The 20170-nt window shown below is 36.2% G+C and overlaps 1 protein-coding gene across 13 annotated transcripts in view; it reads left to right on the top strand.

The window, feature by feature from the left end:
- The first annotated feature begins 291 nt into the window (after positions 1 to 291).
- Positions 292 to 20170, top strand: part of LOC18436427 (uncharacterized) — a 31210-nt gene continuing 11331 nt past the window's right edge. For 3 of the 13 annotated variants that reach the window (XR_016041542.1, XR_016041540.1, XR_016041541.1), the window contains exons 1-10: positions 293 to 950; positions 1084 to 1137; positions 6431 to 6514; positions 12057 to 12182; positions 13878 to 13945; positions 16122 to 16191; positions 16556 to 16621; positions 16742 to 16819; positions 17477 to 17551; positions 17675 to 17833. Coding sequence is in view for 5 of the 13 variants with exons in the window: in XM_020668616.2 (XP_020524275.2) it covers positions 555 to 950; positions 1084 to 1137; positions 6431 to 6514; positions 12057 to 12182; positions 13878 to 13945; positions 16122 to 16191; positions 16556 to 16621; positions 16742 to 16819; positions 17477 to 17551; positions 17675 to 17704 (1047 nt within the window). In the remaining 8 variants the exon portion in view is untranslated. Of the gene's footprint in view, positions 951 to 1083; positions 1138 to 6430; positions 6515 to 11278; positions 11410 to 12056; positions 12183 to 13877; positions 13946 to 16121; positions 16192 to 16555; positions 16622 to 16741; positions 16820 to 16920; positions 17239 to 17476; positions 17552 to 17674; positions 18172 to 20170 lie in introns of those variants that run through there. The other 10 variants (XR_016041543.1, XR_016041544.1, XM_088848220.1 and 7 more) reach the window with 9 other exon arrangements.

Below are 20170 nucleotides of genomic sequence, written 5' to 3'. Positions count from 1 at the left end.
GGTTCCCACGCCAAATAACAAAGAAACCCGAAATAATATTTAAAATTTAAAATAAATGGGAATCATGTGATAATTTGGATTCTATATACTAGAACTACTTCTCGGGTTAACTGATTCCAATTTGGATGGACAATTTTTAAATCCCTGAATGCCACTATTTGGTGCCAAATAAAATAGTGGCCTCATCTATAGAAAATAATTTTCCTAGGAAAAAATTTCTACCATGCAAGCGGGCCCTCTAAGTTACAACCATTCCAAGCGCTCTAAAAATCCAACTCTTCAATTGATCACCGTCTATTGGAGCTGCACTCATCGATAACGATTGAAGCATCCATTGCACTTATGCTTTCTTCCAGTGGATGCTATTCTATTTTAACACTGCTCATCTTGTCAATTGACGGTGATAAGGCCTCAAATACCATGGCTTTCACGTAGTCCTCAGGACTATGATATATACTTCACAGCCGAAGAAGAACTCCCGCCAAGAAAAACCCGCCCAATAAATTCCAATTATAATGTTTTCCAGCACCCAAAAGCAGGGAAGCATTTCGTGAATGGCTTCTCTCTCTTTATTCAATCGCTCTGGAGCTCCAATGGCCATATCTGCCTTCTCTTACATCGCCTCTGCATCTTACTCGAACCACAATCACAAGCTCCGTTGCTGGCGTTCTTCATTTTCATTTTCCCCTCCATCTCGTCCAAGCTCGAGGTGCCATGGCAAAATTAGGGCACATAAGCACGGCAAGGTCAGTAGCAGATCTAATGGTGTCACAGTACTTTCCTCAGCATTCTTCCGTGGCAAAATTAGGATACGGGGTTACTGCATGCTCAGTACAAGCCCTAATGGTGTTGCAGTCATTTCCTCAAACGAGAATTATGGCAATAAGGAGGTTATCAGCGTCACCCCTCAATTGTATGAGTACATTCTGGCAAATGTTCGTGAACCGGAGGTATGTGAGTGCTTGCATCTATGGGCCTATTTTCTGAGCACTTAGCACAAAACATTCCGATTATTCACTGTTATTTGTGGAAATCCCTATATATATTTCTTACTAGGGTTTAATTTTGAGGGTAATGATTCAGATTCTTCGAGAGCTTCGGGAAGAGACTGCAGGAATGCAAGGGAGCCAGATGCAGGTTTGTTTTTAATGCTCTCTCTATATTTGATATGTTCATTTTTATTCACCCAAGTACATTTATGCTTTATACTATGAAAATGAGCTCAAATGGAACATGGTGTTTTAAATTTTCTTTGTGCCATGGGACTGGCTGCCTAGGTAGGTGATCAAATACTGGGTGCTGAAAATTTAGTAGTTTTAGACCATTCCTAACAGTGTACTGCTCATTAAAAATCTATTTTACATTTAATTTTTAAATTAATAAGTGTTAACTTCACATGGCAAACTTGGTTGAGTAAACTTTAAGGGCGTGTTTGTTTTATGGAACATGCAGTGGAAACTGCATCTTCTAGTACCGTGGTGAAAGATGGACCAAGGTGATCTTGCTTGGGTATTTGTGTGTATATATATATATATATATATATATATATATATATATATATATATATATATATATATATATATATATAATTTTATTTTATTCTTTTTATCCCTTTTTCGTTCGGCAAAGATCACTTACAAGTGGTCTTGTTACAATAATTCTTGCTTTAAGAAAATAAAACTAAAACGAACAAATTCAATATCTTAAAACATTAAACTAATTTTCTTTAAACAAAGAAAATAATCACTACTTCTCTCGTGCTTGGGAATGTAAAGACAATGTAATTGAAAAGGCAAGAAATAAAAAGAAGAAGGCTGAAGATTACCTCATTAGGGTTTATTACACCCCACATCCAGTCACCACCATCCGATAGTGTGGGATCAACGATCAACCTTCAATCTCAATGGGAAAGCAAGTTTTAAGGCAAACCCTTTAATGGAACCATGAACTCCTCTTGATCACAAAATTCAAACTTAGGTCCTCTTGATCACAAAATTCGAACTTAGGTACAAACCCATAAAACCTAGTTCGATCATGATAGCATCTACTTGCTACTACCCAACCCTTAGGTTCATCAAAGCAAGATGAGAGGGAGATAAAACACCATCTAGGTGGGGCGTGCCCCTTAGGTCAACCTGGAGAGAGACACATAGTCCAAAAGGTGGGGCGTGCCCCTTAGGTCAACCTGGAGAGAGACACATAGTCCAAAAGGTGGGGCTTGCCCCTTTGTATGGTCTCTAGAGAGAGAGAGAGAGACTTCTAGGGTTGGGGCGTGCCCCCTATCGCTACCAAAGAGAGAGAGAGAAATATTTAGAGAGAGAGCGATATTGGTGTATAGAGAATTATGGGCAAGGGGGCCTCTTTTTATAGTGGAAAAAATAAGATAAGGGTTTCGTAGGATTTCTATGGTTTGCCTCTTCTTGTGGATTGAATATGAATCGTTGATCATGGGTGACTTGTGGGTGAAAAATTTGAGTCTTCCATTCTATAGATGAGCCATCAACTTGCTATGGAAGGTGTTAGAACCTTTATCCCCTTTTTCCTTTGACTATTATCCCATCAATAGAAATTAAATAAGATAATATTAATCTTAATATTGTGCTTTATCCAAAATATGCATAAGCTATATCAAGCTTTTAAAAGATTCATTCAAATATTTTTCAAGATAAAACACGTATCCAAATCTCATAATAACTTGACCTCCAAGCCAAAGTTATTACTCTTATCAACTCAACCCTACAAAATAGGAAAACTCCCTAAAAGTGGGGCGTGCCACCCATGGGGATAGGAACCCCCTATAAATTGGGGCGTGCCACCCATGTGGTGACTTTGTTGGCCCCCACTAATTTAGGCCATGGTGGGCCTATGTGCACAATTGGCTCTCAATACTATTTTTTAAATATTTAAAAATTAATAAAAAATTTTAGAATTAATTTCAATATTTAAAACATTAAAAAATAAATGTCTCTGTTTCTATAAATCCAAATTTTATAAATAAAATATACTGAGATCTAAAAAAATTCAAATAATAATTATAAAATCATATCATCGTAAAATAAACACAATTAAATTTATTAGATGGGATAAGGATCCATATGGCTTAGGAATAAATACTTTGAGGCACTCCACCTTCAACTGTGGACTACGATCTATACTTGCTTTATCAACCGACCCAGTATTTTCCATGATCCACAGTCCATGCAGAGGTCTTTAGTGGGTCACCAAAGTCTGGTTGATGAGCCAATGGGTCGTAATTCCAGTTTGTAGATTTCAAGTTCTCCTCTAGAGACGTGCCAAGGTCACCTGTACTTGATGCGACCACAACTCCTATGGCACATAGAGATATCTCTCGCACATGCATAAGCTTCACCCTAAAAGGTGGTTCGCTTTCTCGAAACGTCTATCATTATGCATGTTGTATGATGGTATATAGATGAGGCTTTGATCCCCGTCTCTGAAAGCTACCGTCACACACAAGGGTCATACAGTCCCTTGACTCACTCATCCGGGCATACTCCGACCTCATAAAGGGATGACCTATTAGAACTCTTATCGGATAGTTTTCTATGTCTAGGTAACATAAGTTTTTTTCAACTGACTGGCCTAGACCGTCAAGCACAGTTCGGTATCAACAAATGTTATTTGCTTAGTATGGTCCACAAGGGACCACACTTGTACTGAGTTCATATTTTATTATATCAAATGTTTCATTACAAGCACTAATAAGGCCTTTAATGGCCACACTCACCCAACACGTAGCACTTCCCTGTTTGGTAATGGGGAAGTGCTACACTGAAAGTGGATACTGTGATACTCACTTGCCATATATTTAAGGTTAAAAACTGGATACCTCAAGTTCCATGGTATCCACTTCCCAGGAAAACGCTGTTTCTAAAATCATCGTCCAAAAAACAAATGCGCCCTAAAGGACGTGAGGTCTCTTGTTCTAACCCAGTGAGTGGCCTTTTTTTTAGTATATAATGCATTGTGTTGTCTTATCACATTCCATAAATAGATGAGTTGTTTTAACTTTTAAATGCAAAATTAATTGAGCTATTCAAATGTATTGTTTATTGGCACAATTAATTAAGCAAATATTAAAGTGTGTTTTTATCATGGCATAATTAATTAAGCAGGCATTAAAGCATTGTTGTTTTTAATGCACTGGCCTTTTTTTAGTATATTGTGCATTGTGTTGGCTTATCACATTCCATAAATAGATGAGTTGTGGTTTTAACTTTTATATGCGAAATTAATTGAGTTATTCAAATTAGGAAGTGGATTCTGTACACCCACTAGCTGACCGGTATAGATTGAATCTAGGCCGATTTGACAGTCACGACCTCTTTTCGTGTTTGAATTTTAATTTTTTTCTATAAATCCAAATCACTTGAAATTTTAGGTGTTTGTTCTTCTCATCAAGGCGCACCTAATAAAAATATAAAAAAAATAATCCGTAAAAATAAATTGACCAAAATACCCCTGAAAGTTTACAGGGGTATTTTGGTCAATTTTTTTCATGTAAAATATTTTTTTTAATATTTTTCAAAGATTCACCTATTTTTTATGTACACGCGTTCCAAATTTCAGATCAATCCGATTTGTAGAAAAATAATTAAAATTCAAATATTATTGGATATTCATGATCGTCAGATCGGCCCAGATTGAATCTAGGCCGTTGTCATTTACTGTAGCAGTACGCCCTTGGGCTGACAGGATCTTTTTCCTTCAAATTATTGTTTAATGGCACAATTAATTAAGCAAATATTAAAGATTGTTTTTATCATCGCGTAATTAATTAAGTAGGCATTAAAGCATTGTTGTTTCTAATGCACTGGCTTTTTTTAGTATATTATGCATTGTGTTGGCTTATCACATTCCATAAATAGCTGAGTTGTTGTTTTAACTTTTAAATGCAAAATTAATTGAGTTATTCAAATGTATTGTTTAATGGCACAATTAATTAAGAAAATTTAAAGTGCGTTTTTGTCATGGTGTAATTAATTAAGTAGACATTAAAGCATTGTTGTTTCTAATGCACAAACGGTATTACTTTTGTGGCAAACAAAACTTTTTTTTTTTTTTTTTGAAATAGTTATGGAACAATTAATTAAGCAAATATTAATGTATAATAGTTGAAAGGATATATACAAAAAAAGTTCCCTATGTTGTTAGTGGCATGCAGCCTGCATCATGGTGTGACCATATTATGCATCACGTACTAGGTTCGACCTTTGAGATTCCCAAAGTCGTTTTTGGTTTAAAAACTACAGGTACAACATGACTCTAAGTATGGCACTTCTTAAGGAAGTGTTGACACATACTATTGCTGACCAAAACAACCAACACGTACAGTCGCTGTGTTGCGTAAGTGTCTGTACGTGTCGAGGAGGGAGGGAGGGATGGGGGAGCATAGGGTACCATGTGTGTTTGTATGTGAAGCTTCATGTCAAACACTTGGAGGTCATTTTCTTTTTTTCTATTTCTTATATGTAGTGACTAGTGAGAGGGGGCTCACATTGAGCACTTGGAGGTCATCTTCTTCCTTTTTTTCTTCTTTTCCTTATATGTAGAGGAAGCATATGGGTCCATGTGTGTGTGAGAGAGGCCGCACATCGAACAATTGTAGGTCATTTTTTTTTTCATATCCATATATGTAGAGTGAGAGAGGCCTTGGATAGAACAATTGGAACCCTTGGCAGAGGGACGTTTTTTGTCCAAGGGCTCCATCTGGCTGCCTAAGTGGCCCTACGGCACCTAGGCGAGTACCGTAGAATACGTCCGAATTGAGCTCTGCCTAGGGCCCATTCGGTTGGGAACTTCGGATAGCCTCCTACCCCACCTAGACAGCCAGATGGGGGATTTTTTCAATACTGAGTACGTCACATGACAAAGGGGATAATTGTATATGTATGTTTTTCTAACTGGTACGACAATAAGTTCTAGAATTGAATAAATGATTGAACTTTGAAGTAATCAGCATTAAATTCTTGTAGATGTTGTAGATAGAGTATTTGACATCTGGCCATTGGTTTCGACTTACATTACTTTTCCTCTTGTTCCTGATGAAAGATTATAAGGCTTGTGATTTATAGTCTAATATTGGTATTTGCAATAATATAAGTTATTTTCTGTTAACCAGTATGCTGTAACCTATAAAGGGACTGCAATTAGTAGAACTGTTACAATTCTGTTGGAAGTCCAGTACCTCACATTCTTAAAGGCGTGTTGTGTTGGAGAAATTTATATTCGTTTAATGGTTGATATGATTGCTCTATGCTTGTAGGTTCAGGAAAAAATGATTTTCCTCAAGCAAAAATGATTTTCCCCGGCTTATAAGCATTCGAGTTGGCATCCTATTGTTTCAACTGTTACTATCTTATTTGTTGTGGTTGATGTCGATGGTGTTATTTACTGCCACTGATTGCAGGTTTCTCCTGATCAAGCGCAACTACTCGCAATGCTAGTTCAAATTCTCGGGGCGCAACGTTGTATTGAAATTGGTGTTTATACAGTATGTATACTTCTTTCTTAAGCTGTTAGTTCATTAAAGCCTCAAGTAGAATGCTAAATTCTTATAACTGAATGATATGTGCATGAAAATGTATGCGCAACTCCATGGAAACAAAACCTGACATATTGAGCGTGCTCATGCTTGTGGTAAAATTTCATCTGAACCGCACTTGCAACTTGTCCTGTATTATTTTGTTCTTTATGACTGGTTGTATCATGCCATTCTTGCTACAGCTCATTTGTGGCTTCATAGACGCATTTGTGTCTTCATAGATGCATTCGTGCATAGACTTAGTCATGCATTTGCATGGTTGCACATTCATGTCTTAAATCATGTTTGTTACTACCTTAGTATGCCAAAATGTTATGCTGATCTATATACTTGCCTTGTTCATACTGATGGAATCCTGTAATTAGCAACTGTAATGTACATTTGAAGAGCAATCACTCCTTGTAATGCTTACTCATTGTTTTGGGCAACCAATATGCAAGTATCCTGTTGGTATCTTTTGACATTTGAGCTTCTTTCATTTGAGCTTCTTTCACTTATTGTAAGACAATTGCCACCATGCCCCATTGGCTAAATATGCCTGCTCTATGGCACTAGCACAAAATAGGCATATGATACTTTCTTGCTTGAACATTGGATTGCTATATACACATTGAGAAAAGCATAATACGTGGGGAGCATTGAATATATCAAAATGCATTAAAAGAAAAAGGGAAAAGTTTCAAGGTGAATGTTACACTTGGATAATGTTAGCAATAAAGTAAATGGAAAACACTTAAAAGTGATATGACCTATGCTAACTTTACAGAAGGTGATAATGAATGTGTTTCACAAAGTGAGATTTGGGTCAAGCATTTGGGTCAATGCTTGACTCTCAATTGTTATTGTAGGAAGGTTGATATTGGCAAAGTGCCACTACTTTTACTCTAGTATGTCCCATTTGTCGTTTCCTTGAACAAATATTGGCACTGGAACTTGTGTCAACACGTTTGGCAACAAGAATGGATCATGTAAAGTCATTTTAGGAAATGTGGATGATGGCATTCAGGCATGTGACAGAAACAATAAAATTGTAATATCATTAAACTTTGAAAGTAAATCATCCACAATCTGCACTCAGGCATGTGACATAATAAGTGTATAAAATATTGAAAGTAAACCATACGCATACCACTCCATCCATCCATAGTCTAATCGTCAAAGGAATCCATCCAACAAGGTTTTGAGAAAGAAATTGTTTCACCAAGTAGTAAATTCATTGATTATGGTCAAAGGAGAAAAGAGTTGTGTACAAGGGAGAAAATAAAGCATTGCATACAAAAAGTGTAAAGGAAGTCGGTTAGGGAGATATTAAGAAAGAGTAGACAAGGACAAGACAGAGTAGAGATCAATATCCAAGTTTCCCAAGAGTTTAAAGAAGGAACCAAACATGAGTTACAAACACCATCACAACTCGACCACCAAAGCAAGGAGGGGAACATCTAAGCAGGATAACATCCCACCAAAAACAACCACAATGAAGAGCGCCTAGAGGTTGGGTTGGGAAAAAAAATCAACGGGCCCCTGCATACGAGGCCTCTTAGACCCAAAACCCCTATTAGAAGTTTTGAATTTTGAGATAATGCGACGTGGCCCAACTCATTATCCCCTTCATCATCCTCACCAACATCATCACAAAAAATGTTAACCCCTGCAAATTTGCTATATCCTTCTTCTTTGCTATATTTTGAATTTTTTTGGCTTTTACATATTCAAGAATATCGTTCTTCACAAGCTTGAGAACTTTTTTGCATGGGGCAACATCCCCCTTAATATCAATAAGATGTTTTTTGAATCTATTTATCTTGGCATTTGAAATATGACTGTTAAAATTGCACATTATTTTATTTTTATCATTTTTATCGGGGTTAATATAATATTTCCATCCTGGTCCCCACTTCAAAGAAGACATTTCGAATCTTGGAAAGAATTCTCAAATACAGAGATTGTTTACTAAGCTTTTTGCTTGATCTTCAAGCTTCAATTTTTTGTATGTCTATCAAGCTCAAAATCATGCCAAAAATTTTATAATAACCTCACTTGGAATCAAAAAATGATTCCAATAGGATATGAGACGTTTTCGGATATTCTGGGGACTTTTAAGAAATTTCTCGATTTGAAAAAAAGAATCCCAAAATCAATCGATTTCTTGGCTGTTTCAAGGATCAAAATAACCCACAATGCCCCAACAAAGTGGGTCTTGTCCTTCATTTTTATGGCAGTTCCTTGGTTCCCACCTAGGTGGGCGCCTAGGAATGTTTGCTTTGAATGGCCCACCGAGGCGTAGGTGAGGCAGCCTTTGGCTGCTTGGGTGCCTGGGCAGCCGACTAGGCACTGGGCTAGCGTTTTTTGAACCCTTGATGTGGATCACTACGACCATAGTAAAATTTTCATATGAAGCTAAGAAAAAATTCTTGCATGGTGAGGTGAGGGGCTAGAGAGCGTATTCTTCACCTTGCAATTTGCAAGGGCCTTTAGATGGAAGGAGAAACGATCCATGTCGAGTTACATCATTGTTTATATAGGGGTCCAAAAGTGATTTCGGAGGAAAGGGTAGAGAGAGAGAAAGAAACTCATCCTGTCCATTAGGAGAAAAAATTCCTCCGCTTAGAGATGGGTGAAAGTATTGCTTGTGAATGGTTTCTAGCCGGATTGAAGATCTAATCGAATCGTTGATTACATCTCCAATGAGGGAAAAAACTCTATGCTTCCAGCCTTAGTGGATGGGACTTTCTAGCACTTAGGCTAGAGAGAGAGAGAATTATTTATTATGTAATAAAATTGTGTTACTATTGTATTCAAATATAATTATGGACATGCTTGCGCACTCTCAAAAATCTTCTTGTCCCAGAAAATGGTTTGCATGTCATAGGGATGTTCTGCAAGAGTCAATCTCTCTAGCAGATGACGTCATGCAACATATGATAGAGAGTTCTGCAAACAAGTTCTGACATCTCTAGAGAAAGGATGGTAAAGAAGATGGTCCATAGATTCTTCTCTTCTACAAGTCCAAGATATTGGAAATGTGAAGCCTGTTTGGTCATTGACACTAGACATGCTTGTAGTCATACAGGATAAATATGGGCTTTAGACTGCCCAAGGGTTGGGGCAATCACAAACTTCTTGTCCTAAAACCGCTCATAAAAACTTGGAAGCCGCACTTCTCCACCTCCACTTTAGAAATGCCTTATGACAACAATTAGGTTGAAGACTAGTCTTGCTTGGGAAATGAGTTTTCATCGAAGCTCATCCGTACTAGATGTCAGTCAAAAACTTGCATTGCTCTCATTGCCAATCATGAACCTAACCCCTTCCTAATCTTGATCTTCCCCTCCAAAAACCTTAGATGCTAAAGGACCTACCTACCTCCCTTATCGCTCTGGTCCCATGCGTTCCATGCTTCTTTCTAGAAGCCTACCTTCCTCAACTACAAACCGTTGTCTTTCTTGTCTTTGTTCAGATGAGAAATAAGAAAAAAGATATTCTCTTACCGATTTCGGGGAATTGTAAATATTTATCCTGCAATCATTGTAGACGTAAACTTCAATGAGCACCTGTGTTATCTCTTCATCATGTCCCCATGATATGCTCTTCTTTCTCCTCTCCTCTAATTGATTTGCCTGCCACCAACTCAATCTAATTCTTTCAATCACCCTTCCTGCATGCAATATTGGGGAAATGCTACTGTTCCCAATGTCAATTATGACATTAGGCAATTTTCAAATGTGTTCGCTGGTGTTTATTTGTTATTGACTTAGGTTGCCTACAATGGCAATCAAGCAATTGTTGCACTTGGCCAAGTATTAAAAACTTCTTTTGAAGCAAAATTTCTACCAAAAAAACATGTCATCCTATTAACTGGCTACTGGAACAGTGCACGATGCATTGTAAGTGCTACTTGATGAATAATTCATACTCATTACCCTTACACCAAACCCAGGTCCAATGGATGATCCCCTGGTCTTTAGATGTCCCTTAGAAACCTCATTTTGTGAAATGAGTTATGTGACACCCTCCAACTGCAGTTGTTAAAATTGGAGGTTTCCATTTCTGAGTAAGATCTTCTTGGGTTGGGGTAACCAAGAGAGGCTCGACCCTTCCAAATGTATGGACCACGGGGCAAGATCTTGGACATGCTTATTTTCAAGATAGGGGTTCAATAAGATCCTATCTTCATATCATCTCCCCACGAGGTTTTTCAACCTAAAACCTGTCATGATTCCCACCTCTGGTCTTGTTAAACCCTCATTTCTAAATGGTTGTCTAGACTCTAGGTCTCATTTGTCCTTGGTTTCTATTTGCCATCTTGGAAAAGATTCACTCTTGATGTAGTAATGTCTACTCCACTTGGCTCCTATAAACTCATTATTGTTCTATTCATTGTCTATAATTTGCAAGATCGAATACTTGTTTATCAACTTTGGTTTAATGTAAGTTCAACTATTGAATGTATATTCTTTGCTTCATCCTGAACTTTAATGTGCATTAAGTGAACTGCCCAAATCTGCTTCTCGTTTTCAGCTGGTTTTTTGGTTCTGTGCAGTTTTAATTTCCGTGCATGGATGTCTTGCACAGAACTAGTCCTCTATTGTTTCTAATCTTTGCTAATTCCTGGGCCCTCCTGAAGAGCAAGCTTTACTTGTGAGGGCTCTTGAAATACTGGTTAGGCCTCTTTAAGAGAGTGACATGCAATCGGAAAATAATTCATGCTTGCAGCAATCATGACGTCATGTTATATATATTTGTAAAAGATTCATGTGTACAAGAAGAATGGTGCTTTTCTGGACTCGTCATGGCTAGCAGATAGGATGCAGTAAATGGATTCACACTCCTGGTTTTTCTGTGAGGTGCATACCTCTTTGTTAAGGCTCTTTTATTGTCTTAGTTATCACAAAATTACTACTTGATGTGGATAGTACTGTTTTCTTGCTTTTGTCCTTTTACTGTATTTGTTATCCGCTAAAGTATTTGATAGATTATATTACGTAATTAAATAAGGGTGTGTATACGGTGGTCCCATGGTTCCAAATTGTTCATTTGGACCCATGGCAAAAATCCTACTTAGCAGTATCTTGTGACCCAAATCGTCGTAAAACAAGTTTGATCTACTTTAATATCAATTTAAAAGTAAAACCATTTTGAGCTTAAAAATCCTATCTCTGACGTCCATCAAATGAAATTGACAATCCAGCTTCAATGTTGGAGAGCATTTGAATTGGGGCATTCTCTGATTTCCAAATTGCTTGTATATTTTAATTTATGAAATTGTTTTTAGAGTACAATTGACATGATTTGAGAGTTGTGGGGCCCTAGAAACACTCCCAAGTGGAAGTTATGATTGGATCCATGAAATCTTTTTCTGGTGTTTAAGGTGTCCCTTGAACTTGTTGAAATTCTTATCTTCAATTACTGTGGGAAAATATTATGTTGGATTAAACGAAAAAGTAGGCATTCTGCATTTGCTTGATTCTGAAAAGTTGTGAATTTGTTCCAGGGGTATTCCTCTTTGGCTATTGCCTTAGTACTACCTGAATCGGGTCGTTTAGTTGCTTGTGACAGGGATGCTAAGTGCCTTGAAGTAGCAAAAAGATATTATAAGAGAGCTGGTGTGTCTCACAAGGTGATCAATTAACACTATCTATTAACAAATTTATAAATTTTGCCATTTCTTGGCCAAGTATTGTGGAATATCTTGTAAACCTATACCTCTCATTGCAAATTCTCTTTTCCCCTTGAACAAAATTACAAGAATGATTTTACTCTTTGTGAGTTATTCGAGTTGTTTATTTATTTGGATGAGAATTCTGTTTTATTTGCTGAGAAGAGTAATCATGTTGTCTTTAATCTAGTATTACTAGTGCAAATTGATAAATTTTTTCATTGATAATCGTTATACATTTTTTTTCAGGGGTTTTCTAGTAATTGTAATTTTGTTAAGAAGTTCAACAATTTTTGCTAAGAGCAATTGGTTATGTAGATAAGACGGGCTTCTTGATAAATTACTTCTCTTGTTGTTATTTCGATTATGAAAACGATTTCATGATAATGCTTTGGCTTTATTTGTTTAAACATTAGAGAATGTTAACTGCTTTTCTTTGCTTGGTTGGATATTCCCTACTGCAATGCTACTAACCAGTGTCAAAAAACTTGTGCAAGTCGACTTAGACTCTAGTGAGTTACTTGGTGTTGGCATCCTATTGAGTCCATAACATGGTACCTAAGTGTATACTGTACAGTGCTCACTCGGACGAGTATTTTGCAAACTCACCCTAGTATTTTGAAACTCGGGCTGCCTCTCACAAGTTTCACAATACTCGGGCGAGTCGCTACTGTACTCACCCGAGTACTATGCACAACCAGTATAAAAGGTGTGGTGGAAATCTGCCCACTTTTGCACTGTATTCACACTCGCCCAAAGACCTGAAATTTAAGCCACAATCGATTCTATAGCCTAACTTCAACGGATCTATCTAGTAGATGAATCAGATCTGAGAAAAAAATCAGATTTGATGGATTTGAGCTATTGAAAAATTCAGCCAAGTTTTTGCCCCATTTTTAAAATTGTGGTTTCTTTGCAATCAATGGTTGATCTTCGATGAAATTTTGATCTCTATGCCTATTTTTGTGTTATTGTTCCAACCATAGGCATGATTTTCACCAAAAAAAAAAAAAAAGCTTAAAAAATATTAGGATTTGAGAGATGTGAAATTCGGATTTACTATTGTTATGAAATTTTCAAGAGCTCAGATATCCTAGATCTGAACTTGAAACCTGAAACTGGTTTGGTGATTTTAATTGGGGTTGTTTGGGGAACCTTTGACGAAGATTGGATGCATCGATTTGTGCGGGTGCGAAGATTGGGGATCAGCCTTAAACTTTTGGCTAAATTTTATTTTTTTTCAATTGAAATTCATAACATTTATTTTTTACTAAATAGATTATCATTGATTTATAATTTTTGTATATCCTTTTTATTTTTATTTTTTTTACAATTTTTCCTTTTTTTATTTTTTTGGCGTATATTTAGATTTTTCTGATTTGTCTTTCAAGCTTCTAACATCAATTTTTTCATATTTCATGTTTATTTACTTCTTTGTATTTTGTATGGATTTTTTGAATTTTTAATTAGTTTTAGGGTTTTTTGGGCATATTTCCCTTTTCTTGGGCCTCTTTGAGGTTCTTTGGTGGCATGTGCTGGACTTGGCGAGTCGACTTGGGCTGACCTGCTTTACTTTGCTCGAGTACCTTGCCAGAGCAGTGTATTTAAACATTGCGACTAACCATAATTTTCCATTGTGGAAAAACTCCTTGTCAGGTGGAAGTGAAACATGCTCTGGCAATCAATGTCCTGGAATCTCTAATTGAGACTGAAGAACCTGGCTGGTACCCTCTGATATAATTTATAATCAATAATTGCCTTTTGTTTTATCTGTACGGTGAATTGGTTTGATACTGATTACCTTATGGATGCATGAGTTTTATCATTTTTTGGCAGGTCACTATAGGATTTGAACCTGTGAAGTAATATGGCATTTGTAAACACTATAACCAATTTTTATCCAAAAAATTGTAACCAATCGAGTTATGGGTACATGCCATTATACTAATGTGCCCTTAGAAGGGTTTACCAAAACTCTGCAGGCTAAAACTCGTGAAAATCCAGGAAAATGCAAAATTATCCAACTATCATGTCTTGCCACTGTGCTGTTGTTGGTCATGATATGTCCTTAATTTCGAAATATAGGCTACATCAACTACAGTAATTTATTTTGTTAGTTTTCTATAGTGGTTTCATGCTCTTTGCTGGTATGTCTGGATGTGCCTTAGCATTTCCTTCAGGTATCTTAAAATTAACAGCTTCAAAAAAACAAAAAAAAACCCTTCAGGTGTCTTCCTTTGGGGGTATCCTGGTGTTCATGGCCTCAAAACATATTAAGAAATGAAATACAGGTATGATGAATTCCGTGCTTGCACTGTTGCGTAAACAATCTTATGGAGCAGGAAAATTTATTCTTTCTTAACTTGGAGAGATGGGGCATGAAGTGTATCTGAAACTTTTGTTCTTCCTGCTGATTAATGGCATTTGGATTCATTGGTTGATGGTTTGGGTTAGGTGGGAACAGTTTTGTAGGTTTGGTGGCCAGCAAAGCATTTCAGAAAGCTCTAGGTCTGCCTGTAATTTTTTAAAGATGTTATGTCTGGCACTCTTTCCCAAGCACGCAGGGGTGTATGTGTTTATGATGGGGGTGGTTTTTTTTTTTTTGGGGTGGGGGAGCGGTTTGGTGGGGTGTATCGATGTCTGGGGAGGGGAGGGTGGGGACCAGTGTCAACATTGTAGAAAAAGGGTAGGTCAGCTTATGTGGTTCTCTGGGACAAACTTCAAGGATGATGCCTTGCACTAAGTGTAAGCTAGGTGATGCAATGTCAACATCATACCATACCACCAATACCAGATAGGTATTTGTAAATACAAAATTGATACGAAAATGGAATATGATGGGATGGTGCATATGATTCGATATATCTAGGGACCAATATGCTAGATAGATATATTCATATGCTAAATAGTCTGCAACTACAAAATATATGTATAACTTTTACAATCCACCAATACCAGATAGGTATTTGTAAATACAAAATTGATACGAAAATGGAATATGATGGGATGGTGCATATGATTCGATATATCTAGGGACCAATATGCTAGATAGATATATTCATATGCTAAATAGTCTGCAACTACAAATATATGTATAACTTTTACAATGAAGTTTCATGAACTCAATTATTTGGTTGTGGGAGCTAGTGGACTTGTAACCTTAATTTGGACTGCACTCCGTTTCATCTGGATAGCATGTGACCTATATTGTTCAAGGATAGAATTGTTGCTTGAAATTGAAACTAGATATGTCATGGGCTGAAGTGCTTGTTTAGTAAGTAAACACTAATTTTTTCCAGTAGAATTATTCATTAATTCATCTATTTGTCATGTAGTCATACGTATATAGCCTATTTAAATCTCTCTCCATGTTGGAGATATTCGTTAATAATTTTTCGGTTGAAATGGCAAATCATTATAATACAGTTGTATGTGCCCTCCAATATTGTAATAAGTGACTGTTAATAAGATTCCTTGATTACCATCCTTGATAACAGCTACCTTTAAATACTGGTAAATTGGTTGAGTTAGAGATAAGGTTAAGAGATTAGTTCAATTGGTATATTCTTCTGCATCTTCTTTCATGCATTTTCTGAATCATTAATCTTACTAGTTTCTGTGATTATATCTAGTGATCATATAACACTTCTGCTTTTTTAAGCATATAATATAAAAACCGTGGTAGCCAGAAATTAGACGAGAGTTCAGCATCGCTGGTAGACTTCCTCTTCTTAAGCAATTTGAGTTTAGAACTGTTAATACGATCCTTCGGAGTTTCAATTTGTGTTGGTGCATGTTAACCATTGTTAATTATTTTGCTTTTCATTAGGTTACCTTTGTAACAATCTGGTTGACATGAATCAGTTCTTAATTCTTGGATTATGTACTGTCTTGGCGCAGTTTTGATTTTGCTTTCGTTGATGCTGAGAAGAGAATGTACAAGGAATATTATGAGTTACTTTTACAGTTGGTAATTGCCTCACCTAATTTACCTTGCTAAATATAGTCTGGAAGCGTTTGATTGAGGTCAAAGGAATATTCCAGGAAGTACTTGTTGGAGTTTTTTATTGCCTTTGTGATGTAATGCTCAATATAAATGTTTAATGAAGCTTTCACAATCTATTTTTTAGTGGTTCAGTCTAAAGGTACATACATTTGCCAGAAAGAAGTTGAATGAATAAGAAATAGTTTTTGCTCAGTAACTTGTTAACTAGGAAGTAATATATTATATAGCACTTATTTCAGCTGGCTATGGTGATGCAAATGTCGTAAATTAATGCTGGTTAGTTTTGGTAGAGAACTCTGATTGCTTATAGTGTGGGTATTTATTGTAGGTAAGGCCTGGGGGTGTTATTGTAATTGATAATGTACTCTGGCATGGAAGAGTTGCTGACCCTCTGGTATGCAAATGTATATCATAAAAATGAAAAATGTCATCAGTTTAGTTGGCAAATATGCTTTAAAAAAACGTACTCAATTTGGATTTTAGATTCCTTTATAATGTAGTTCTTTTCTAGCAGGTAAATGATAAAAAGACAATGAGCATAAGAGATTTCAATAGAAGTATCTTTGAGGATAAACGAGTCAGTATTTGTGTGGTAGGTGGTAGATATATCTTTTATTCTTATACGACATACATGTGTCTTCCTTTGTTCCTCTTCTTGTTCTTGGGTTAACCTTTGAGCTTTCTGAAGTTTAGGTTCCTATTGGAGATGGGATGACAATATGCTGCAAAAGATGATCTCTTATCGAAGCCATGCACATGACACCAACATGCTCTACTTCTATTATCATTATGTTATTTTGATTCATGCTGCTTTTCATTCTGATGGCATTGCATGTTAGTTATAGATAGTAATTAAAAAATGCATTTATTAAAATCTGTGCTAGTAATTGATTCTCATGATTAGTGCCGCAGTGTAGGCACCATCTTTGGCACATATAACTGCCTGTGCTTTATTCGTTGTAATTGCCTGGACTGCTATTATAAAATGCAGTTTATAGATTGTAAAGCACATATCACTATTGCTCATGGCTTGTGGTTTTGTGCCTCGCATGATGTGAGTAATTTTCTTATTTAAGATCTGGGTGTGTTATTGATAATGCACCGTTGTAGCATTGGGACCCACTCTAAAATAGTTAATTCGTAAAGGATGAGGCTGGGTGTTCAATTTGCATATTTGTTTGAATTGTTGGGCATGGTTTGGTCCTGTACTAATTACTTCTGCGGCTGCTTGGATGATGGTTATAATCAGATTCGTGTGCAATTGTCTTGCATTAAGCTCTTGACTTATGATCCTTGCGTGGTGAGGCATATGGAATTCCATCAGGTTTTTCCAATTGTTTGGATCTGTTCTTTGGATTTATTATTGATTAGTGTTGGATACCCTGCTGTAGAAGCAGTTTAGGTCCCATACTTTTCAGATAATCATACGTTTTTTGTTCTGATTTAGGCCTATCTGTACCAACCTGGACACAGCTAGGCTCTTGTCCTTTTTCCAGTTGCTATTCACGAGCAACTAGTGGGGAGTTTGTGGACTATCAGACTATTGGTTCGTCTCGCTATGTGATGTATTCTGCTAGATCTGGGAATGCAGCAAGGATTTAGGTTGGTGGGTACCACATCAGATTCATTGCCTGTTTACTAATGGTGTTGTGAGATAATGTACTTCTGCATCTTTTTTTGTTGCTAAGTAATCTGTTTCTCCTCATGTCTGCATGTGCTACCATTTTAGGTATCATTTATATCCTGAATTGTTTTAATTGCTTTGAATCTGATCCTTGTAATGACATGTACGAGTTGGAGTTTTTTTTTTTTGAATACTTTTTTTTTCCCAAAAAAAGAGATGTACTCGTCCGAGTAATGTTTTTACTGTTTAAGATCGCTATGCATTTTTTGTAAGATTTTTAATCAGGTGGTTTCCATGTCAATGAGGAAAATTTTTTTCTATTGTTCTGTTAGCAGCAATGGAATGTTAACGCAGAAAGTATTTCTTCTTTTTTTCTTTTTTAGTTCTGATTAATGGCATCCTATGGCTCGACCTTGTTCACAATATTGAATAGAATGAAGTGCATCCCTATAGGGTTGATATCTGTTATATTTAATAGATTTTAGATGTCATATCTAATATACCAGTTTACCTTCTTAGGTGATATTTCATTACCTTTATGTATGTTTTAAAAGAACTAAACAAGCACGTGAACATATGTAAATATGCCAAATATCTGAGTTTACATCAAGTGGCATGTTTGTTCTTAATGGCTTTATGGAAGAAATCTTCCTTCTGATGTGCCAAATAAATGTGGAAGTGAACCACCTCCCAAATAAACATCAGTGTACTCATCCAATACAATGGATCTGAGGCTTCACACCTTCCTACCATTATCAACATAGTACATCTCACTCCGATATGCCTATCCTGAGCAAAGAGTCACAAACATAAGCTCTAAAGTGAACTCGTTACATCATCTATTTATCAAAAGATTTGCAACTCACATCTTACTGTTTCTAATTGTTCCATCATTTCTGCTAGATCCATTCACTCCAATGCAAATGCATTCTAAGCTTTCAACGCCCATTTGCCTCCCCTGCTTACATTACCCTGATGAATATGGTTTCTAGCCATTTCCTCCATGAACCATCTTTCTGACTTGCTATATGCAATTTCCAGCTAGTCACAGTGACTTTTTGCACCCCGAATGCCTTTTGGATGCTAAGGCCACCTTGCCTCTTTGACTTACAGATTTCTTTCTGTTTTTTACCTAATGAATCATGCCACTAAAGACCCTCCTGTGATAAAATTCACATTGAGGTTTCTCGAGTTTCTTTACTCTCAGGCATTCTAAAGTCCAGTTTCTGGAAACACCCTAAGTTGACTCATCACTAGCGTTTGGTGGCTTGTCAATCCCTAAACAGGATACCTAGGGGTACCCTGCATGATACACGTGCAAGTTGCTATAATACTAGCCTGAGTACTGCATATAGAAGGGGAAGAAATCCGTCGCTCTTTTTCTATTTTTTTAGATTTTAAGCTCAAAACCTTACCAATTTGAAACCCTTGATAGATTTTTGCCTGATCTATCTTTTAGATACAATAGATTCAAGAAAAAAATCAAATTTGATAGATATTTGAGATAAAAAAATTTGGCAAAGTTTGTGCTGAATTTTGAAAAATTACGTTTTCTTTGATGAAATTTGATCCCTAAACGTATTTTTGTGATCTTGATTTAACCATAGAGTTGATTTTCATAGAAAGGCTTAAAAGATTAGGATTTGAGAGACCTGAAATTAGGATTTACAATTCATCCAAATATTTCAAGAGCTTGGGTCTCCTAGATCCGAACTTGAAACACAACACTGGCTTGTGGGTTTTGATTTTGGTTGTCTGATGTCTGAGGAATCTTTGACAAGGATTGGAGGCTTTGATTCACATTGAGAGCGAAGACTAGGTTAAAACTTTTTGGATAAATTTGATTTTTTTCTTAAAATTCATATATTTCATTTTTTACTAAATCAATTATACTGAATTTATAATTAATTTTGTATATAACTCTTATACCTTTTAGTGTTAATCTTGTTATAATTTTTCAATTTTTCTTAAAGTTCAATTGTTTTTCCAGCCAACAGTATCTTTCTTTCTTTCTTTCTTTTTTTTTTTTTTTTTTTTTTTTTTTTTTTCCCATATTTCATGGTTTACATGTTTGGAAAATGTTTCTATGCTTCCCGTACAGCATAAAAGATATATACTTCCCCCTTCATCCAGCCGTCCAATTTAGATCAAGTGAGCTACTTAACTATTTAATCTAAGATTTGATATCTCAGATTATTTTATTTTTAATTTTGTTCTACTAACTATATGAATATGAAATTTGGTACATGCCATCACCTCAATGGGGTGCACCAAAATAAAATATTAAAAAATATTTTTGATAAAATATAATGACCAAAA

This window comes from Amborella trichopoda, chromosome 9 (assembly GCF_054954075.1).
Source record: "Amborella trichopoda isolate Santa Cruz 75 chromosome 9, AtrichopodaSantaCruz75HAP2 v2.0, whole genome shotgun sequence".
Classification (NCBI taxonomy): domain Eukaryota; kingdom Viridiplantae; phylum Streptophyta; class Magnoliopsida; order Amborellales; family Amborellaceae; genus Amborella; species Amborella trichopoda.
This window is presented reverse-complemented; position numbering and strand designations above follow the sequence as displayed.